Here is a 24,202-nt window from a genome sequence, read left to right on the forward strand (position 1 = left end):
ATTATACATTATCTTCAACAAAACATACAACTTTTGGCATATAAGCTAAACAACAGAAATACAAGATCTGAAATGGCCTCACAAAGTCAACATCCTTGACTTTATAGCAGCAAATTAGCCTAATTTTACACAGTAGAGACAAAAGGTTCAGATTCTTGATTGATTTCCTCATTCAAAGAACAATCATCTGCTACACACAGAACAGCATGAGCCAAAACAATTGGAAAAGTTACAGCCAAAGTGATTAAAAGATGGATTCCAGCACCAGTGAATATGAGAGCAATACATGTCCCAATGGCTAGCAGTGGCAGCACAATAGGCATTGTATCGAACGCGATAAGCCCACGAAACAGGACCGAATTGGCCCCTGCATGAAGCAATAGAAAGTACAAGATTGCCACTTCCTTCATGACAACTAAACAGACCACGGAAATCTTATGTTCATCAAAAAGCATGATGAAAAGAACTATCCACACGAATTCAGCATAGTATAGACCGAATTTTCTCAAGTCGTTTATGATTCGCGATGCTGCTGATTCAAGGATGAAACTGATGCCAAATGGACACATAATTCGGAAGGTAAAAGGCTGATCTTTCTCAGGATTCGGAATTTGCTTTGATTCATCAGGCTGAGTTTGGGGGGGAGGAGTTTCAGAAACAGCTGATGGCCTTTGAACTGCTGCACCATAACTTGCCATGTTTTGTGAGTTGGTATGAAGAGACTATTGGGGTCTTTATTGATTAAATAAAGTAGAAATTTAGTCATTGTCAAAGTCATTACTCATTACTATGAATTTTCTCTTCAACTTGAACACAAAACTTTGGAAAACAAACAATAATCATGGACCAAGTCATAGAACATTGACTTTTGCCCCTATTGAAACGCACTATGTAGTTTTATATGGCATGAGCAGTAACCACCAAAACAATGAAAATTGAGTACACCTTATTTTTCTTCAACAACTGCATTAGTTGTTCCAACAACTTTGATAGCCGTTGAGAGATGACTTTTTTAATTGTTGGAGCGAAAATATTTTTTTAAAAAAAGAATTTTTTTGTCCCTTTTACCCAATTTTTAAGATTTAAAAGAGCTCTCACTTAATTGAGTAACTAGTTAGTCCCTTTTAATAGAACAATCACTCTGTTATATAGGGCTGGGCATATTTTGGTTTAAACCGAAAAACTGAATCAAAATTTAATTTTGATTCATTTTTTTTATTTTTCGGATTGATTTCGATTTCAAATTTTAGAAATTCGGTTAAACAGTTTAGTTTTCGAATTTTCAAAAAAAAAATTTGGATAAACCGAAAGACCGAAATTATATAAATAATATTATATATATATTATATGTAAATAGACTAAAAATATAATATAATCTAATATAACATATAAATATATAAATTATAATCATTTAGTAACTCTAAATCCTAATATACTGCTTTGCTTTAAACCCTAACAATAACATGAAGGCTGCAGTGACGCTCAGCCATCCTCAATTCATTTGAAATTTCTACATCGCCAAAGAAAGTCGGCAGTCGTTTGCTCAGTTCGTCATTGCCATCGGCAGTTGCTGCCGAGTGTGGCCATTGTCGTCACGCCAACAGCGATAACTCAACGAGGTCGATATTTATGGTCATTTCATACGTGCTGAACGAATTATATTTGTGAATGAAAAATAAGTTTGAAAAAGATTATTTTTCTAGAAAAATCACCAATTTTAAATGCTCACTACTTTAATCTTTAAAATCGAAATAAAAATCCGAAATAAAATCCAAAATAACCGAACCGAAATTGAAAAAACCGAACCAAACCAAAATTATTTTGGTTTGGTTAGGATTGTCATTTTCGTCAATCCGAAAATCAAAAAATCGAACCGATATTCAACAATCAAATCGAACAAACCAAATGCCCACCCCTAGAGTGTTACATGAAAAATGGGTGAATTTCACGTTATTTAAAATTTTCGAGGAAAAAGAATCTAAATTTATCCCTTAAATTTTACCTATAATTTGAGTTAAGACTTCAAGGATAAAAATGAGACTTTTTCTGAAGGCAGGGTAATATAAGACCAAAATTAAACAGAACACCACGTTGCTCAACTATGGATAACTATATGAGCAAATTTGACTCTTCCCTATGACATGGTAGTAATTTTATAAACAAAAAATAAGAAAGTCTAAGATTGAATTAAATATTTATTGACAAAAAGTTAGTAGAATGGATTAAAAGGTTCTTCACACTTTGCAATAGTGACTTTTTACTATACTAACAATCCTATAGTTTAGGGTTTGATACCTTTTACCATCCAAACAACCTAGGGTTGCATTTTTTTATAACAAACAATTTTAAAGCTAAGTTACTGGGAAATGCTTACGTGACTATCAAATTAATTAAATCGCTTAAAAGAAACTCTACAGTGAAAAACTTGTTCAACTAATTGTTACAAAGCCACCATGTTTTACATGCGTGGAGATCCAAAAACCATCAAAAATTTCCACAGCATCATAATAAAGACAAGTTTTCCGCAAATAGAAATATTGAAGGTTTGAACATTTCAACCTTTTTGTTTTCTGAGAACCTAGAAGAAGAAACCATATCTTTCTGCAAAGAGACAGCTAAAATTTCCAGCTTCACTATATCATGAGCGTGGATGGTGTCTGAGCCCCTTCAGTTTTTGAGAAAAGGCAAACGTCATATGACTAGAAATTATGCCTTGTCACAATTTTGCGTGGTAGTAATGGATGCTTTCAGGGAATAACCGAGCATCCTGGCCAGCTTCTATTCATGATATCCATGTTTCTTAAGTTTCCATGAATAAACACCTTTGGTTCCTTTGCCTGCGTGATGCAAACAGGTTAAAGCAACAAGGATGCAAGAATTTGGAAGCTATGATTTGGCAGTCTGAAAAACCCTTACAAGTGATATTGGAGGAAAACCAATTCGTACGCGAACCCGAGAAAAACCATCCACACTCATCAGACATTTGAAGCCTTCAATGTAAGAATTCTCACTGTAACAGCAGAATTGGCAGAGATTAGGCTGGCATACTATAAATAAGATCCCACGTAAACTAAAACACCATCAGCAAAGAATGAAGATTGGTGTGCTCAAACTCTAAGCCTTTAAGGGTGTCCATTCTCTATAGAGATTACTCGTTTGGTAAAGCCTCAAATGCTTCTTCCATTTATGTAATGCAACTTAGCAAATGCTAATCAAGAGGTGTGCAACTTAATACCATAATATTTAGAGACTTAGACCACTAACTATATCGCTTCTTTTACAAGGTAAGTGCAGTGATCCATTTGGGTCATGCTAAGGTAATTATTCATTTAGAACTAATCCCTGATACCTAAGTTATATAAATAGTGCATTGGTTCATGAGGATCCTAGAATGAGGAAGCAAGGATGGTGATGGGGATGGAGCTGACAGCAAAAGCGTCTTCCATCACATGACACTGAAATTTACCAAGCATACTTGGAAATAACTTCATCAATCCAATCAAAGAAAGACGAAATAGCTATATAGAACTCGCTGGAAGCGCTTGGGGAGTCTGAAGACCAAAGCACTTTATCTACCCAATGATCGGACAAGCCTTACTTTCCCAACAATCAACTCACATTTTCACACTCTAAGTTTGTCCTTACTTAGATTCGAAATGCCATTCTACCTGATTCCACTTAGGCTACTAACACAAATGAGAAGAACAAGATGGTTGGAATTTCAATTTCAGAAGACATTTGAATGACTGAAAGTTGGAATACTAGCTAAACTTTTGAGTACACTGGAATCTTTTCAAGGATTGGCACAGAATCTAGACAAGATCCCATTGAAAGCCCGTAGAAGGAATCTTTATGGTAAACTTTTGTTTTTCACAGTTATGTGATGGTAGATGGAAAGATATTTTTATGCCATGGAAAACAAATACTCCTTATAAGATTCCTTCTACGGATAACATGCATGAGTCAGTGACAAAACGTGATAGAATCACTTTTAGAAACTGATGCACCTTTTGGTAATTTGTGAATACTTTTGAAAGCACCGAAAAAGTTTAGAAGCTAAAATGCATCAGTCAACACATCAATAACAATGGTCCATAATGCCTTAGCCTATGGATATAGATAAAACCGAAGATGTTACTTGTTCCCCAAAACACCGATTTTGCAATCTATTGGAATAATTAGCCAGCAAAATAAAATAAATAAATTGCAAAGGACTCACTTAAGAAGATATGTGAAATTTCTCATCTGCAAGTCTACCAGAGAAATATTTTCTTCTTTAGAATACCTGAACCCAAAGTAGCAATCTTGAAGTTAAAATGCAGCCGGAAGGAAAATAGAGAAACAATAACATGAACACGGAAAGATGCCCATCAGTTGAAAGGTTAAAAGTGTAGGAACAATCAATCATATGCATCTCTAAGAAGTAATTTGTACTAGATAACCTCAGTATTGCCAAAAAAAAAAAATGCAGGTAAAACTGCTACACAAGAAAGAAACATCTGTCACAGAAACAAATAGACACATCTCACTGAAATGCTTGTCAATGGTGAAATTATATCATCCATAAGTAGACAGTGATCAGCAGGAATGAAAGGAAAAATGGCATTAAAATAACATGTGGCATCAGAACTTTAGCACGCCAACCAAAAGATCGAAATTATTCTACGTTATCCATTTCAAACAAAAGATAGAAGATGATGTGCAGATCCTAACACTCTGAAGCAGGAATACAGATGCCTTTTCTGCATGCGAAGGCAGGCAATTTAGCAAACTGCATAAACTGTGTAGAGATAAATACACTTTGATGCATTAAAAGAAAAAACAATACAGGCATAACGGAATAAGGGAAAACAAGAATAAATCAGTAATTTTATCCTTGATATTAAACAATAAGACAAAGATGACCAATTATAGGTCAAAATATTAATCCATAAAACAGGTTCGAAAGATATATTAACCCATAAAGTGTTACTATGTCAATACTAGTTTATCCAGTGGAAAACAAAAAAACAAAGAAGATGAATATTAATAACAGTGGAATGAAATAATACCCAAAAGAAAGCAAAATAACAGAAAGATAAAAACAAAAATGAACAGGAAATTAAGAGGGTATAACTAGCTTTCCCACTTTTCTTGCTTTCATCAGACATTCTTGCTCTTCCACATTAAATTATCTTTATTTTCAAGTTGCAATGGGATCCAAATCTCTAGACCACGTATGCAAACTTGACAGTTCACCCGAAAGATCTAAATGAGCAAAATGTGACTGACTAGAGAGAAGGAAGAGAAAAAGGGAGAAAAACAAATCCTACCAAAAGATAACTGCAGACAGAACAAGCCTCTTGAGTGAACCTTATTGGCAATAAGGCACCAGCCAGGTCACCCCTGACTTGTCAATTGTCATCCCATCCCAATTGGCCTTTGGCTAGGGTTGGCTGCAAGAGTTGAGCCACCTTCCAGAGGGTGGACTGGCAGTAGCGGCATGAATCTTTACAGGTCCATGTTAATATCTGTATATAACCTTTCTTTTGAGGTTTGTCTAAGCATATAGTTGAAAACAACCTGCACTCGTACATAGGCCTCCTCAAGGATAAATATTAGGCTATATCCCCTTATAGGTTTATTTCTTACGTCACATTTTCCTACCAAGTTACCATCTAGTATTACTTCTCTTAAGCAAGCCAAAAAGCTATGTTTTCTCCATTACAATATCATATACAGAGAAAATCACACAATTCTGAATTCTACAGTTCTTACTTCTTTGGTAAAAGTACAACAACAACAATACCCAGTGTAGTCCAACAACGTGAGGTCAGAGGAGGGTAGAGTGTACGCAGATCTTACCCCTACCTCACAGGTAGAGATGTTGTTTCTGAAAGAACTCAGCTCAAGGGATTCTTTGGTAAAAGTGTTCCAAAATTTGCTCTCTTCAGTGCTAATCAAAAGGGATAAGGCTTATAGTTTAGACTAGGGAAGCATTTGTAAAAGATTGAACTTATCAGAAAGCCCAGGTACTCAAAGGACCTTCAGAACAGCTATCTAGAGTAGCTTCCTAGTAAGAAATTTGAATTGTTAGCGTCTTTTTGAAGGTTTCTTCAGATAAGATTATGCATTAGCAAACGTTTTGGATAGGAGATCTCCAACTGAGATCTCATCCCAGAAAAGACAACCGAGTGAATTGCATCAAAATGGTGACCAAGCATACCTCCATGGATAATTGTACTCACAAAATCGGGATATTCCATTCATTGCTGAAAAAGTGTCAATATGAACTCTGAGTTCATCTGAATTCTTTGTCACACCACCTAGGCAAAGATTCAAGTCGACATTGTAAGCAGGGAAATATAAAGGCTAGGAGAAAAAAAGCATAAAGTAAAAGGAGTGAGGAAACAAATAACTAGCAGAGGTAACATAAACAAAAAAGTTAGCAGGGAAACCTTTAAAAAGTGTAGACAACCACAGCGTACAGGCCACTTAGATAAAACACAATATCCACACAACTGTAAGCGCCAAACTGCTTACTCTACATGGAAATTGTTAACGTTGTTTCCAACTAGTTTTTTGTTTTGTCCAATTTACCTTACACCCTACTGCTTTATACCTAAGAATTTGCTACCGCAAGAACAGAAGACTATGGCACTAAATCCTTCTCCTAATCCACGAGTTACTCAAAAGTGCGACTTTGTACTAGCTTACCTAGATACTACATCGAAGGAAATGTAGTTACATAAGTTAAATAAATGTGTGAATTCCCAAATATTGAGCACACTGTAGGAATCCTGGGAAGTTACAAATATAAACCTGCACCAGCAGAACTCCAAATAACTGCTTTTGGAACTACAAAATTACTATAGAATCGTCGGACTGAAAACAATTATGCAAGACTGTCATCACTATATTTTGTGTGTTGTAGGGAAAGAACTTGTAAAAAGTAGTGTTTTCCAGATAGAGAACACCAAATTGCGTCCATCTTCAAGAACATCATGAGCATATATAATCATGTGAAGACCTAGAAAATAAACAGGCAACAAGGATATTTCAAACAATATCTGCCAGTATTTGGGCCCACATTTCCTTGAGCAAGTAATACAATGACAGATCGTTGTAACTAAACACAACTTGCAAATTAGTTATAGATCCCTCATCCCACCGTTAACATAACCATCATTTTAATAAGAGCAAGGTTTCACAATGTTGCGAATGGACAACATATAAGTATTCATTCCTTGAGGAATCACATTCAAGATAAATGGTTGTAGCATCTATAAGCCCAAAAGACCTATGATATCAGAAAAGAAAGACAGGCTAGGACTTTCACATTGACAGGATATTCAATTTGTCATGATGACGGTGGATAAACCAGCTTACTCGTCCCTATCAATAAGGAAGCTTCCAATTTCCGGACTAGCCCACTTCCACTCTTTTCTTTTGATTTTTATAGTAACAAGAATGTTTTTAAACAACGAAACAAAAAGAACAAAACCCACGGCATTAGTTTGTGATTTTTAGTGGTTTGAACCTAGTAAGTAAAAGAGGATTAAGCAGTCCGTGGCTCATTTAAACTCAAAAGTATATGAGTATACATCAAGAGAGTGCTTACCTATTCTATGCAGAGCTTTTAGAGCATAACCACTAGGATAGTTTTCATATGATGCCATGAAAAAAACTGCCGTGCAGCCTAGACTAAAAAGTAAGAAATGTGTCAGAATACACCCATATAATTCAGTTTGCAGTGCGAGTAAGTCAATTCCTATCGTACCTGCCAAGCACTAATCCCAACATAGCAATGTACAGATACCTCCAAAGGTTCTTTTTCCTGTTATTATACCTGTATAAAGTTGAGATAATGTAACAGAATATGAATTTCTGTACAAATAATGATATAACCTTATGCAATAATGATGAGATTCGACAAGTCGAACAACTTCGCATTGATACTAGTCAACTAGGGGGTGGGGGTACAGATCACATTGACTGGCTGCATCCAGTCCAATGCTACAACAAGCATATTAGGGCTAAAGCACCATGAGAAAGAATTCCCTAGATATTGTCAATAATACACATTAGCTAACATTAATGACACATAAAGGTAGCATATACAGGTTGACTGATTGCTGAAAATCCCAGATCTTCGCTGAATAGTGCAACTAGGAAATGCTAGATTTTGGGAGGAAGTTCAAAGTTCTGAAAGCCTAACCACTCTTCAATGTTTTACAATGCCAGTCATTTGTATTTCAAATAAAATTCACATACAACCAACCATATACTACTCTAAATAAAGCAACTACACGTGTATATACTCATATGAAGATGCCTTTTGGAACTCAGAAAAATTGAAATGGGATATTGTTAGGCCAAAAAAGTGACATACAGTCTACTAGCTGCAACAGCTGCTGCAAAGTTGAAGACAGGAATGGAACTAATTATGAAGCGGAGCTCCTGCAGTATTGACAATCATTGGAATGAACAAATTACCACAATGTTAATGTCAACTATACAACTCAATCACAGAGCTATTGAGCTATACCTTGTGCGGAAGCTTTGAGTACAGTAGAACAAAAGAGAGAACTGGAAGGATGTAGAAGAAAACCCTTCGGTCCAGTAAAACCCCAAGCTGCAAAAAACTAACATCAAGTTTGAGAAAAGAATTAAAGGGACCAAGTAACATAATTGATACCTCAGTCCTAAAATAGCGAAGTCGCATTACTACTTCCAAAATATTACTTTGTATTTGTACTACCTATAAATGAAACAACCAAAGGTTACCAGCCTGTTGCTGTGCGATGAAGCAAGATTTACATTTTTCTATTTTAGTGGCTATAAAATTCTGAGGATGAATGGAAAAGGTTCTCTTCAGACTGCTTTTGTCTTTTACTCAAAAGTTCACAGAAACTATTAAGCTGTGACTGCCTCGAAATAGCCTCATTTTTGCAGTATAATGGGGCTAATTTTTTCATTGAATTCTTAAGGATTTAGTCCTCAATTGATTCTCTCAGCCACCTCTGACTATCTCTTTCACATTTTATAGAATGGTGCATGCTGACAAATCCCACTTTTTTTTATAAATGGCGTGCCAGTAGAAATCATTGCAGTAGAAACATACATACCAAAAAAAGTGGATATGCAGCAAGCAGTGAACGGGGAAGCGCTGACGTGAAGTACCAGTGGAAAGGATGTGTCTGTTCACATTTATTAAGGAACACTAAAAGATACGGAAACCTTTGTTAATAAAACATCTAGTTCAGGAGTTGTACTTGAATGTTAACATTAAACATAGAATCTATCAAATAAAAAAGGCTGCTTATGAGTACAAGTTTTCAGGAACAAAATCAAATCCTATCAGAATAAAAATCAAAAAATAAATCAAGGAATTTACAGGAAATGCTGTGTTGTCCTTTAGTGGGAAGCAGGAAAAGCACAGACTTGTGCTGACAGATAATATGGCCATGACTTATCAACGTAGAACACCTTGCAAGAACACAGAAAATAAATGTGCAATTACATTTACGAATGCAGGATACACCCCATTCAGAACTCCGGTTCAAAACAGAGTTGAACCAGAAAACTTCTAGTTCAGGCCACAACAACCTTCTCCAAATGACTGAATCGACAAGAACAGTAAGGCCTGCAATATGGTCAAAAACATTTTTTCAAACTTTCAAGTAATATGACATCCTTATTTCAAAGAAACTTCATTTCTTTTTTTTCTGATAAAGTATATATCATATAAAGTTGGTAATTACAGAAGTTACTTCACCAAATAACTGAGATTCCTTAAATATTGTAGCTTACAAACCTATGGAAAGGAAAGCAGCAGCTAAGCAGGACGTCAGTGCTTTCCAGAAAGAAACCGATTTTGTCTGCAGGTAAGAAACAATATCCATTATAGACATAATATGCAAGCATAAACTTCATAAGGTTATCAAAAGTTACAAGAAAATGGCGCGAAACCAATTCCATAATTTTTTAATTCTGAAAGAATCCATCTACTTTGCCAAGAAGTACACAGCACTGGATACTTTTCTTTTGTTTGGACATACACACTTTATTTGAGTTCATTACATTTACCCATTCAAACAATCTGACAAAGCAATCAGACTCTTACATGAATGCATCAAGTGCATGCAACTCTATGATAATTGATAAGAAATAAACATGATGTTCTTGCTATAATTGGACAAATTAGTCTTTACACAAAATTCTAAATGCGGGAGAGAAATAGACTAATACAAGCAGGGACCAGTTACAAAGAGTAGGAAAACTTTGCCAGCAATTGAGACCAAAATATTACAAAATATTGCAAAACCATTGATATTAAGTCGACAAGAAAGCAGTAAAGATTCCTTTAAACTAGAACAATCTTTTTTCAGGAAGAACCCAGGTCTTGTCAAAACCAACTCAAGCAGAGCAATAACAATACATATCTATATCAACACACGACACTATGCATCACAAACATCAGCTGAGTAATGACTTTAAGTAGGTAGCAGTTCCCAAAAACTAAGTTCAGGCGATGAACCAACTCCTCCACTCAGTCTACATTTCTGCAGTTCTCCAAAGGGAAAGGAAAAACAGAACTCAAAAGAGCAGGTAATGACTGCTAAGTAGATAGCTGTCCAGCTTACCAGCAAGAGCTCCAAACCCAAAGGGCCAATGAGCAGAAGTATGTCGCATCTGAAGACTAATGTTGCAAACACCTGAACGAGAAACAGACTGTTAACATTATAACTGCAAATATTCATCCTCTGCAGTTGATTTCTTATTTGCAGCAGTAATTTTAATTATCTGACTGATAAAACAGAGTAATTACTCATTTTAAATCATTGCGATCATTTGTAGTAGTCAAACTAGGAATATACATTTAACTTAGAATTCCTAGCTGACCCTGGGACCACTTATTCTTTTTAGGGTGTAGCCAGACGTGCTAAATTGTCAAATTATCCTGGCCTTCTTCGTTATTGGCTGATTCCTCAGGCTGGGCTAGCAGGAGGCAGGAGCCTCAGATAATTTTATAGGTAAAGCAGAAAATTGTAATAGATAAAACACTCAGGAGGGCTGCTACGTTTACAAGGGTCAAAAAAAAAAAGGAACACAAACATCCAGAAAGAGAAAATAGAATACACTTATTGTTTAAATAATAACCCAAAAAGAAAAAAATTAAGCCCCGATAAATGTGCCTAAATATATTTCCATTTCTTTTATGATTGCAACTTTTTCAATTTTCGCATCATTCAAAAGGAAGCGGCATTAGCAGATACATAGCCTTTTTCATTGTTTCCAGCAAGCTTGTTTCCCCACCAAATGTCACAAAGTTCACCATTTAGAGAATGTGAAAGGAGCCTTTACTTCACTTTTTGCTACTTCCCATTTCCAGCTTCTGTGTTGCCGGAATATGTAGTTGACATCAATGAGTTACTTAAAATACAATGATAGTTCAAAGTACTGAAGGGGGCACATTTACATCACTTGCAGCTTTAACGTTAGAATTGCAATGAAAAATACGATGCATAAGCTAGTAGAAAGCAGAAAAAAGGCAGAGAAACTGTGAGAGTGTAATTAATTTACATGGTAAGTAAGTGCACTTGCTTAAAACTTTTGTGATGCTTTTTGTACTATACATCTAATCATCAAAAGACTTGAAGCTCATAAATTACGTAAATATTCTGAAACATTATTTGCTCCAAACATGAACTTGAAGATCCACAAACACATGGCTGCTACCAAAGTAAATCATTGTTAAATATGTTACCTACACAATTTGTCATGGTTAGATGGTGAGGCAAACTCACCATGCAATTTAACGCAGCATACAGGCTCCCCTTAAACCAAAAGCCATATGCCAAATTTACTGGAGAAAAGAAAAACAATGTGTGAAATCAATGCCCAAACTTTTCCGTCTAAGAGATGAAATTACCGAGATAAGGAAACTGCATAGAGTGTAAAGTGACTATGTACTAGATATTAAGGTTTTCAAATTCATTAATTGATAGCCTCTTGCACAGCTAAACTACTAGCTTTAATCAATAAAAAAGATCATACATCAACAGTGTGTGGTATGATCCATTTGTACAAGACACCACAAACATTAGGCACGATATAAACAGACATAGAACTATTTTCATAAGGTGTAACACAATTCCTTGGTTAGCTCAGTAAATGAGTAGCCTGACACCTCCTATTTGAGTAAGGAATGAAAATCCGCCCATACTTGACGTTCATTATAAACTGTTGAAGCCACAGTTAAGTTGCTGTACCCTTACCATTGGCATTCTTTGGCACTAATTATCCTGTCTAGTTTGTGGCTTTAAGAGATGTTGGTGAGTTGACCTATGTTTGTAGAGCCGTCAATATGGGCGAGGCAAGTTGGGCCGGCCCAGTCCAACCTGTAATTTGATAGGCTGGGCAACGATTTTTCTAGCCCGTTTAAGAATAGGGCTTTTTAGCCCTGCCCGTGGGCTTGAGCAATATGGGTTGGGCTAGCCCGTGGGACTTGAGCAATATGAGTTGGGCTGGCCCGGGAGCCAAACAAAAAATGATTAAAAAATAGAATAGAGTACTAAAAATTAAAAAAAGAGTCCAAACTCAAAGCTTATTTGGACCATCACAGATATTTAAATATTAAATATATTTATAAAATATATAAATAATTAAATTACTAAATTTTTTAAGGAATCAAATACGTTTGATGAAGATAATGTGGCGATGTTGAACACGCTATAACTCATAAGTGTCATAAGAATTTTTTTTTTTTTGAGGAGTTCATTTTCACTTTTAATGGACTAAATATGAGTGCGGAACCTAAATATGACAACATATTAAAAAAGATACCAATCTATGTCATTGGTTTGAAAAGTGACAAAAATGGGCTTTGTGCACAATGTCCTTTTTCCGTTTGGATGCCGTTAAAATAGTTTAGTGCACTATCCATTTTTTATGGATAGTGCACTATCCCTTTTTTTATGGATAGTGCACTATCAATTCTTTTTATATAAAATTGCACTTATTTTGTGTCTTTTCTATATTGTGCACAAATTTTATAGACTTATATAATAAAAAAATTATAATGCACTTAAGTAGTTAAATCCGACTTTACTCCATCGACTTTTTCTCTTTTTTCTCCACAAATTTTAAAACCCTAAATCGACCTTCTTCTCCATCGATATTTTCCTCTTACACTAACACAAATCCGAGGTCCCCTCAAATCTAATGATCCCCTCTTTTCTCTGAAAAACAAAATTTCGATGGTCCCCTTCATTGTCGTCCAATCTTGTTGAAAAGAAAAAAGTACAGATCCTTCAATGAAGTTGAAAAAAGTTAAGTTTTTTGGTTGTTTAAAATTAATTCCTTAACTTTGTTCGATGTTTAACTTTTGGTTGTTTAACTTTTGCTTAGCTTTTGGTTACAGCTGGGGCAGCGCTGTTCTAGCCTATATTTACTGGTCTCTGTATCGTATATCTATTAGTGGTAAAAAACTTGGAGGAGTCATTCCTCTCATCCAGGTATCTTATCTTATTATGCTAGTTTTAGTTCAATTATTCGAACAAAGTTAAGCAATTAATTTTAAACAACCAAAAAACTTAACCTTTTTCAACGCCGTTGAAGGATCTGTACTTTTTTCTTTTCAACAGGATTGGATGACAACATCAAAGCTTTATTTTTCAGAGAGACGATAGGACCATCGAATATGAGGGGACCATCGAATTTGCATTAGTGTAAGAGGAAAATATCACTGGAGAAGAAGGTCAATTTAGGGTTTTAAAATTTGTGGAGAAAAAAGTGAAAAAGTCGATGGAGAAAAAGTCGGATTTGACTGTTTAAGTGCATTATAATTTTTTATATATATAAGTGCATAAAATTTGTGCAAAATACAGGAAAGGCACAAAATAAGTGCAATTTTATATTAAAAAAAATTGATAGTGCACTATCCAAAAAAAATTGATAGTGCACTATCCTATTTTAACGGTGTCAAAACAGAAAAAAGGACATTGTACAATTATTTTGTGCACAAAGCCCATTTTTGTCACTTTTCAAACCAATGGCATAGATTGGTATCTTTTTAAATATGTTGGCATATTTAGGTTCCGCACTCACTAAATATTAACATTTCTGTGTTTTATTATGATCAATTAATACAAAAATAGGTCAAATATTATTATTTAGCTAGCTATATTATTACTTATAAACAGTTTCGTTTGTTTTTCAACATCTCTATTTAGTTTGAATATGGTGTCAAAAGTTACTTAATTTCACAGATTATTTGAATTTTTTGTAAATTTGAGACTTGATTAACAAATAGTAACTTCATGTAATATTATATTGTCCATATTTATGTAATTAACAATTTAAAATTTAAATTAAGATTATAAAAATAATTTATTTTAAAAAGTGGGTTGGCCCGTGGGGGCTCGTAGCCCACAATGTGATAAGTTAGGCTTGCTATTTTCTGGCCTGTCATGTTGATGGGCAGCCCAAAGCACGGATGGGCTAGGTCGGCCCCTATTCACAGCTTTATATGTTTGCATATAAATGAAATTCCTTCATAAGAATTTATAATACTCCCTCCAATCATATTTATATGCTCCCTTTATTTTTCGTGAGTCAATTTGACCAAGTTTCAAAGCAAAATCAGATTAGATTAATTTAATTTTTTAAAATTCAAATTTAGATAGTCAACAACTATATGAAAAGTACTATAACTTGCAATTTTTCTTTTTCTCAATTTTATTTAAAAATGCATAAGAAAGTGTTGGTCAAAGTTTGTACCTTTTGACTCTAAAAAATAAGGGAGCATATAAAAAGGAATGGAGGGAGTAGAAAAGAGTACAAACTCATAGGTAGAATGAACATGCTGAGTGCAAGAAAGAGTATAATGCAACTTTAAAATTCGAATTTTATTTTCTTATGCAATATTTATTATTCGTTGATAGATCTAAAGCTTATGATGGAGTGAAGACTTAGGTGAGAACGGCGGGAGGAAATTCAAAGCATTTCCCTGGCTTGACGGAGTTGCACTAGGGATCGACGGTTAGTCCGTTCTTGTTTGCTTTGGTGATGGATGTGTTGACGCGGAGTATTCAACGAGAGGTGTCTTGGTGTATGTTATTTGCGGATGACGTAGTTCTGACTGATGAGACGCGGGGAGGTGTGAATGATAAATTGGAGGTTTGGAGACAAAACCCTTGAATCTAAAAGGTTCAGGTTGAGTAGGACCAAGATGGAGTATATGGAATGCAAGTTTAATGACTTGAGGTAGGAGAACGAGGTGGTAGTGAGGTTGGATTCTCCGATTGTTTGTAAGATAGTTTTAAGTATCTTGGGTCTATGATTCAGGGGAATGGAGAGATTGATGAGGATGTATCTAACCGTATTGGGGCAGGTTGGATGAAGTGGAGACTCGCCTCGGGAGTGTTGTGTGATAAGAAGGTGCTCCCCTAAGCTTAAAAGCAAATTCTACAGAGCGGTAGTCCGTCCGGCCATATTGTATGGAGCGGAGTGTTGGCCAGTGAAGAACTCTCACATTCAAAATTTGAAGGTGGCAGAAATGAGAATATTGCGTTGGATGTGTGGACTTACTAGAGCGAATAGAGTTAATAATGAGACTATCCGGGAGAAGGTGGGAGTGGCTTCGGTGGAAGACAAAATACGGGAAGTGAGGCTGAGATGGTTTGGGCATGTGATGAGAAGGAGCACGGATGCCCCAGTTCGTAGGTGTGAGAGGCTAGCTTTGGATGGTTTCAGGAGAGGTAGAGGTAGGCCAAAAAAATATTGGAGGGAGGTAATTAGACATGACATGGGGCAGTTATAGCTTACTGAGGACATGACCCTAGATAGGAAGGTATGGAGGTCGCGGATTAGGTTAGAAGGCCAGTTTATGTGGGTGAGTCGTAGTAAGTAGCTAGGAGAGCTTTGGTGTAGCCAGGCTAGTATCTTAGGACTGTGTCCATAGGTAGGAACTACTAGTTAGGAGAGTTTGGATGTGGTTGGTGTCTTTGGTTTGTGAGTGTATGGTATTACTACGTGGGTGTCTTATTTCTGTTATTCCATCCATCCTATTTCATGTTTCATTACGACTTTGTTTACTATTTTGTGTCTTGAACCGGGGGTCTATCGGGAACAGCCTCTCTACTTTTTCGGAGGCAGTGGTATGGACTGCATACATCTTACCCTCCCCAGACCTCCACTTTGTGGGACACTGGGTTTGTTGTTGTTGTTGTCATGATAGATCTAAAACTTATGCCGTAGAAGCTGACAAGAGCATATGATTATGAATCCTATAAGCCAACTTACAGAAAATTAATCAACTACTGGAGAACACGATATCGTATTTATTTGGAAAGTAGCAATCTCCTAATGTAGCTACAAGTTTAATTGTCTTTGCACTACATTTTACCATGAGAATGAATTTCTAACTCGAAATCTCAGGTATCTATAAAAATATTGTCTCAATAACATTGAGAGAAAAACTAACTCAAAAAGGAATATTTCCAATTCTTTTCTTTATTTAATTTTGCATGAGATTAAGTTCTTATTATGTTCATGATGATTATTATGTGGTTGCATAATGTAATTCTTAAGTGAGTTGGTTTTTCTTTATTTGCAGGATTTCACTACTGGGTAGGCAAAATATTTAGTTGGACGTCTCTTGAAACCCTAGGTCAAATCCACTCTGGATCACTTTTTCCGGGGTTAATATGTACTTCTTTCCTATTAATTTCAATGGGCTTCCAGTTTCAGGTGTGCCATGTTGCGCTCCAGAGTAACTAGAAGCTTACACTGGATGGATGTCCTTAGCAGCTCTGCTTCTTATTATATATCTGTAGTTTGGGTTTTTCATCATCTCCACCCAACATTTCCATCTGAATGACCGACCAACTTCAACTCCAGCCATGTAGATACAAATCTTGTCAATAACAATAAGGGGAAATCTTATACTACCTAGAAAAATTCTTATTCTTTTTTGGTGTTGTTCTTATACAAATTCTTTTTAAGGTTTTGCGAGATTATGGTGTTGTTACATTTATAACCTGATGAACCTGAATGCTCTCAACTTCCAGCAAGACTAGTGCATTTGCACTGGATCTTTAGGTCCAGCTTGAGTCCATCATCAGACAACAAGTGTCAGTGGGACTGAGAGAATGGCAGGACACTTGTCAATGGAGAGATCTTCAGATGTTTTAGATAGAACGTAGTATTATGAATTAAGCTGTTTGGAAAAAACAAAAGCATTCACGCAGAGAGGCCAAGCATATTAAAAGGCCAATAACGTCAAGAGTAGAGTTAATCTGTGAATCATTTCATATTAATAGAGGAACACATGGGCCTTACTGAGCAAAGGGGAATGACAAGAAGTGTCGAAGTACATCCTGTCTAACTTTTTTTTATTATCTAGTAGCATCAGAATACCAATTTCCTTTTCAGGAAGTGAAGGGCATTGTTTTGGGACTTATCAAAAGGAAAGACAACATTCAATTTGGAGGGAGGAATAGTTTAGCACTTCAATAACGGAAAAACAAAAAAGTACGAACGTACAAATACTGACCTAAAGCAAATGCCAATATATTTGGAAGAGGACGGGTGCAATAGAACAGCAAATGAAACTGAGATGCTGTCAGGATAACAAAGAATCCTTCAACTTGAGATCCAAACTTCTTCTTGATCTGCACAACCAATTTAACATCACATCATTAGCTATCACCTTTTGCTCCTCCAAATCAAAACAAGGGCAACATTTAGAGTATGAGAGTCAACCCATTCAATTTTCTCAATCAAAACACAATTCCCTTGTTAGAAAATTCTTTGATATATTTGAAACTGCATAACAACTACTATGTCACAAGAATTAATAATTCAAAATATATTTAATATGTTAGAAATAATTGATTGACTCCTCCAACGGGGATAGTGTCATATAAAACAGAACATAGGGAATAATAACTTAAATTAAATTAAACATTGCTGGAAAAAAGAAATATCAGCAATATTGCTAAATTTGATCAGTTGGATAATGACTTTTGCAACCGATGCCAACACTTTTGTGGACTTCTTAAGTTCCCTAAAGTTTTAGAGGGGAGCTAAGATCTCTTTTTTCTGTAGATATTTCTTGCACTCTTTGTGCTGTTAAATGACATATCATACTTACCACAAGAAAATGCCAGATTCAGTAGAGACCAAAAAAATTTCATTCAATCACCCATCTGACTCTGAGAACATGCCAACTTTGATTGAATAAAGCTATAATAGAAAAGCATAGATACTATATTCGTTGTATACAATCAGATACCTGAATGCGAAAAAATCGCAATGTAGACAACACGATACCACCCAATACCATTCGTACTACACAAACAAAATCGAAGTCAGTCACTACAAGAACTGCATAGCAGATAAAGGAAAGAAATGTGAGAGGTTTTTAGGCTCGCTATAAACAGAAATTAATGGTCAAATAAAAGAAATTGGTCTTTCATTTTATAAAGAAAGGAATTAGTCAAAGAAATAACGCCAATGTTCATATGAGATTGTCACATTCTAGCTTAAAAATGATTAAATTGGCTTTTACCTGAAAACAAGTCATACTAATTATTCACTGTGATTAATTGTTAAGATGGAGCCAAGAAAGGAAAGCAGACATGAGATCACTTTACACTAGCCAAGACATGTGCAAGTCATGTCCCATTAAAGTTCTAACAATGTAACATGTTCATTCATATGTCCAGGGTGTATCAACTGCTAGGAAAATTAATACATGAGAGCCAATAGTTACCAGCTCATAACTTGGGTAATTGTTGGTGTCAGTTTAAAAGCATTAGTAATCCCATTGCTCGGTTTATGAGCTCTTTCCTCCTCTGACAAAGTCATTAATGGAACTTGAGATTTTCCACTTGTATCAAACTATGACTGCACAGGCACCATTGAATTTAACATTAAGTACGTAATACTTTAGCATCAGCTCGAACTTTCCGAATCACTACATTTATTCACGTTCCATCTTATATCACCAACCTCCTTCCAAAGTAACACACTTGCTAGCTTGTATCATAATCATTATGTGTAAGCTATATCATGTAAAGATTGAAACTTAGGAAGATCATATTTCTACCAAATGGGGTTGAAACTTAGGAAGATCATATTTCTACCTTTGGCATCCGAACCAAGACAATGAGATTATGAGTTGGAGATAACCTCCATGCTATTGAAAAATTATAGGAAATAATGCAAATTTCTTCTATTTTGTTTTACGTATACCGAGTTAAACAAAGTGGTTTTTTGACATTTAAGTGTTGAAAAAGCCATTCAGGCAACAGCATGAGTCAAATGCAACCACGTAAAGATCATGCTTTCCAGACACCTTCAAATCAGATTTAAGTTTCAGATATAATCTCCAACCACACAAATGCTCCCTCACAATACATACCTGCATAGAGACTATACAGTTTTGGCAAGTGTAGCAAATTCATCAGGAAAATAACTGGAGATGCCAAAATAGATACAATGAGAGCCCCTGCAATGTAGACGGAATTTTCAGAAAAAAAGAAGTTAAATGCTGGAGATGATGTGCACAAATAGAACTGAAGACTGTACTAAGCTTTTAACTGACAAGAAGGTTAAAAGCAGTTATTTGCCATGATTACTGGCATGTCTTTAAATAGTGAACAAAAAGATCCATTCCACCTTTTTTCACCTTCTCCTAGAAGAGTAACCCTTTCATATCAGTTTCTTGTCTCCTCAAATTCCTCCTAAAACCCCTCCTCCAGACAGGTCAACAGTGGTTTCCCCCACCCCCCACCCCCCACACCCACACCCCCGGTGACTCAACCATTCAGTCTCATTCTCGGATGTTGACTGGCTTAGCAACTAGAGCAACGCTCTCTAGATTTGATAGCATAGCACTATTTTCCCTATAAAATAGGCATTGAAGGAAAATAGACAATTTCTCGATGAAGCACTAATTGGCATAAATTGGTAGATAATGTTAACAATAGAAGGTGGCATTTCCAGAAAAAGGCCAAAACTGAATAGATATTTATTGTTGTTGGATGGGTTATGAAAATGAACTTTCACAGAGAAAGAACGAACCTCTTCCAATAGAAGCAGTATCCTAGGATTTCCCTTCTATGAAGGAGGTTGTGGACACTCTGCATAAATGACAAGAGAAGTTGCTTCAGTAGCAAGAGCACTCCAATTGTAACCAAATGGTTGAGAGTTCAAGTCACCAAAGAAGAGAAAAGTAGGAAAACTTGACCCCTGGGGTGTGGGCATTTTGGGGTGGGAATGTGGGATCTTCTAGATTGAAACAAAACTCATACACACAATATCTGCATAAGTGTGTGAAATCAAAATGAAAAACACGCACAATATCTGCTGAAGTGTTAAAACCACACGCACAATCTCTGCACAAGCGTGTGACATCAAAAGGAAAACAGACCCACAACATCTGCACAAGCATGGCTGATAAGAAGACTTGAGCGGGCTGCATAAGTGTTAATTACTTTTCTGATTAGAAATTTTGATATTGGTGATGAGAAACAAGCAAAAAATCTTTTGCAGTAATTTACAGAAGTTACTATTTCAAATTGGGCGTTCATGCTGAATCATCACATGGTAAAACAAGTACTATAATCTCTTAATAAGATTAGCTGAAGTAGAAAACTTACCGACAAATGTGCGAGGTACGACTCCAGGGAACTCCAGATGATCATACTATGGTTGCAGAACAAAGAACCGAAAAACTCAATAAGTACTCTGTAACATGAAATTCACCAAAAATGTGGGTGATAAAATATTGGGTGGGAACTAGGAAAATAGAAGATCATTACCTTCTCTATCTTCTGCCTGTGGTACAAAATATCATGCATAGCCTAATCAAAGAAGAGAAAAATGTTAACACCACGGGAAAGAACAATACTTTTCAGTAAAAGAAGGGAAACATAACAGCGGAGCATGGTCATCAAGGCTCAGTTAACAAAAGAATAAAACACAGCATCCAAACTATGCAGTTCTAGGACATAAAATAGCCTTCTAACTACACTGTGCATCATATATCCAGTCGCAATCCTTGAAAGCCCAAAATTCCTTGCTCACAAAGGTTGTTTCAAAAGAGCTAGGATTCATTGCAATTTTAGAAAGCCTACAGGTTACAATGTCATGAAGTATAATGATTAGGGTTTCCAACTTCAAGTAGAATCTGCTAGCACTACAAAATCATACATTTAGAACGCTTGAAAAATTGAAAAAAAATCCTAATAAAGGAACTGTTCAATGCAACCAAATAGAAAACATATCCACAAATCCTCAACTCTGAAGTGCTAACTGACTTCAGCTACTTTTGGGTTCTTGAATCTCAATAACAAAGATGCCTACTTCCAATTTACAAATGATACTGATTGCATCAAGCTAAGAAGTCACAGCACCAAGTACCAGCTTTTCCAAGCTCACACGCACTTACATCTTCTATCCACTTTGTACCAAGAATAATGTCAAAGGTTGAGATGCATAATATTGAACCTTAAAAAGTCCTAGTTTATTTTTTTTAAAATACAAGTGAAAAAAAAAAAATCCTTTCACTAAAATGCAAGCCTTTGGCTTTGACTTGCCAAAAGGATCATCCAACATGTAATACAATAACATTTTTAATGAAATAAGACAAGTAAACAAAAATATAGAAACATTTTCAGTTTTCAACTCCATAAATTCTTCTGTTCCTGCGTGACCTTTACCCCCTAATTCAAACCATCACTACAGTGTGAATTTACCAAAAGGTGCCAAAATCATGATAGATGATTTAAAAGAGAAACAACAGTAATTCAATCCATCTAAAATACTGCTCCCTCCGTTTCAATTTATTTATCTGTTTTTTTATGAATCGACGCAGAGTTCAAGAAAGTAAAAATGTACTTTAATCTTTTAGTCTTAAGCACTTTAATAAAGAAGAAGTACCTGAAGATTGAAACTTTCTTCAACCTTAGTGTAAGGTACCATGAACACATAGAATGCAGCAACTGATCCCAATAGTAAATCGTAGCCTATTACAAAGATCGTTTTCAATAGGTTTAGTACTGTGATTTCAAAAATGTATTACAAAGGGGAAAAAGGAATAATTGAGATAAATACCATATAGCTCCAACAATTTCTCAAACTTGCGTGCCATTGTATTGTACAAAGAAAATTGAAAAATTAAAATCGTGATGTTTATGTCTATGGGAGTCACCGAGAGAAAGAAGAGAGGGAGCTAGAACGACGACGTATAAAGAAAGACTAGTAATGAAAATACGACTTACTGTAAATTGTACTAACACTTTGAATTAATAAATTAATAAGTAACACTTTTAATATTACGGATAATATTAAAAAATTAATAACTCTCTTCATTTACTAAAAATAAGTTTAAAATAAAATATTTTTTTATAATATAATAATTAATTAAAATGAAACAAAGAATATAATAGTAGCATAAAGTTAATAGTAAAATTTATTTGTCCAACGTCCGTGTACCTAATTCATCTTTTACCTAAAAAAATATACTCTACTAAATGTATAAGTTTAAAATACTTAATAGTAAAATATTATATCAATAATATATTAGAAAAAATTGTATTAATTTATAGTGTTATGGTAAAAAAAGTGTTAATGAAGTAGGCTGTATAAGTTAGTAGTGGTGCCAACTATCTGATAGTGTATGTGATTGGTGATGGACGTTGGGAGGTGGCCAGCAGAAGTATTAGAGGTGGTTTGTGATTGGTGTCTAGTATAAGCTTAAATATTCTACCTGATTTCCTCAAATTTAGAACAAGATTGTTTGATGAATTTTATGTATTTAACAAGTTCACTAGTATGCTATGTATCTACTAACTAGAGATAGTTATTTAAGAAGGATAATTCCTTCTTAATTAATGCAAAAATTAAAAACTCTCATAACTCTCTCTAATAACTTTATGTGTACATCCGTAAGTCATAAAAGTTAATAGGATGTAGGAGTTACTACTTCATAAATGTACATCATTTAAATGACGATTAAATATAACTTTGTGAATGAAAAATAATATGAAGTCTTGAAAGTTACTACATTTATGACTTGTCAATAATTTAAGAGTAATGTTAATTTATGTACATTAACTCTGTTTGTCTTCATTCATTCTTTTGATGAATGAAACGTAAATGATATACCTATTTAAGGAGTACCATTTGAGAACTAAAGATGCAAGAAGAAAATTTAGGAAATAAATACTCTCCCCCTTCATCAATTCTCTACCGTAATCTTGGTTTCTTATTCTTTGACAATTTTGGACAATTGGTTTAGACAACCTCCAAACTTCCAGCCACGAGTGCACGTGTTTGGAAGTAGTTGTGGAACCTTGGGGAGCAACCGGTTAGAAGGATTTGCACCGGAGTCGGGCTGAAATCGCTTTCAAGGCAGTGGCTTGCCACGACACAGTGCTTGTGACAACTCACTTACTATCATTAATTTCATTTTCATATCAATATTTTAGCATTTTTTCCAACAATTTGAAAGCGATTTCCTTACATACAATATTGATAAATGGCTATTTCTTTGAATAAAACTTTTTCTGGTTTGTCAAAAATTGAGCCATTGGACGAAAATAATTTTAAAAGTTGGTCACAAAAACTTTTTATTTTCTTAGAACAATTAGAAGTTGATTATGTTTTGTTTAATGATGGTTCTAATATTGATGGTTCTAATATCATTACTGGTTCTTATACTGTTGATGAATTTGGTAAAAAGAAGATTAAAAAGAATAACATAAATGCTAAAGGGCATTTATTGTGTCATATGACTAATATTTTATTTGATTTATTTTTTATTTACAAATCTGCTAAAAAATATATGAGATAGTTTGCAAAACTCAAAACAATGGAGGACAAAATGATGTCCAAATTTATCTTGCTGAGGGTGATGAAATGATTGCGGCAGTAGTAGTCGAGATGAACCTGGTGTCTAACAAGACTGACTGATGTTGGACACAGGGGTTTCAAGGTATTTATGCGCCAACAAAAAGTTATTTCATGACTTTGAGAAATCCACCAATGGTATGGTAGACTAGGTTATGTTAATATTGCTTCTATTAAAAGACTTAGGAAAATGAGATTAATTCCTACAATAAATATTGATGATATTTCTAAATGTCCTGTATGTGTAGAAGCAAAGCATGCTAAGAAACCTTTTAAATAGGTCACTAGTAGAAAGACC

The 24,202-nt window shown here is 35.1% G+C and overlaps 1 protein-coding gene across 4 annotated transcripts; it reads right to left on the bottom strand.

Moving 5' to 3' along the window:
- Positions 1-2,412: 2,412 nt before the first annotated feature.
- On the bottom strand, positions 2,413-22,257 carry LOC107844599 (dol-P-Man:Man(7)GlcNAc(2)-PP-Dol alpha-1,6-mannosyltransferase). Of its 4 annotated transcripts, XM_047394317.1 has the most exons (21): positions 21,934-21,975; positions 20,814-20,855; positions 20,652-20,697; positions 20,351-20,467; positions 20,074-20,132; positions 19,412-19,498; positions 18,281-18,336; positions 17,540-17,657; positions 11,790-11,848; positions 10,626-10,697; positions 9,797-9,860; positions 9,522-9,625; positions 9,108-9,179; positions 8,528-8,614; positions 8,372-8,439; positions 7,760-7,828; positions 7,601-7,683; positions 6,206-6,305; positions 4,220-4,285; positions 2,917-3,010; positions 2,413-2,837 (listed from the first exon to the last, which is right to left on the bottom strand). In XM_047394317.1, the coding sequence occupies exons 6-21, from the start codon at positions 19,452-19,454 to the stop codon at positions 2,748-2,750; spliced, it is 1,245 nt and encodes a 414-aa protein (XP_047250273.1). In that variant the 5' UTR covers positions 19,455-19,498; positions 20,074-20,132; positions 20,351-20,467; positions 20,652-20,697; positions 20,814-20,855; positions 21,934-21,975; the 3' UTR covers positions 2,413-2,747. The 4 variants fall into 4 exon arrangements, 3 of the variants coding, with proteins under 3 accessions (XP_047250273.1, XP_016544466.1, XP_016544473.1); XM_016688980.2 differs by lacking the exons at positions 20,074-20,132; positions 20,351-20,467 and adding an exon at positions 22,108-22,257 and having other exon boundaries at positions 21,934-22,019; XM_016688987.2 differs by lacking the exon at positions 20,351-20,467 and having other exon boundaries at positions 21,934-21,988.
- Positions 22,258-24,202: the final 1,945 nt, after the last annotated feature.

The sequence above is a fragment of the Capsicum annuum genome, chromosome 8 (assembly GCF_002878395.1).
Source record: "Capsicum annuum cultivar UCD-10X-F1 chromosome 8, UCD10Xv1.1, whole genome shotgun sequence".
Taxonomy (NCBI): Eukaryota; Viridiplantae; Streptophyta; class Magnoliopsida; order Solanales; family Solanaceae; genus Capsicum; species Capsicum annuum.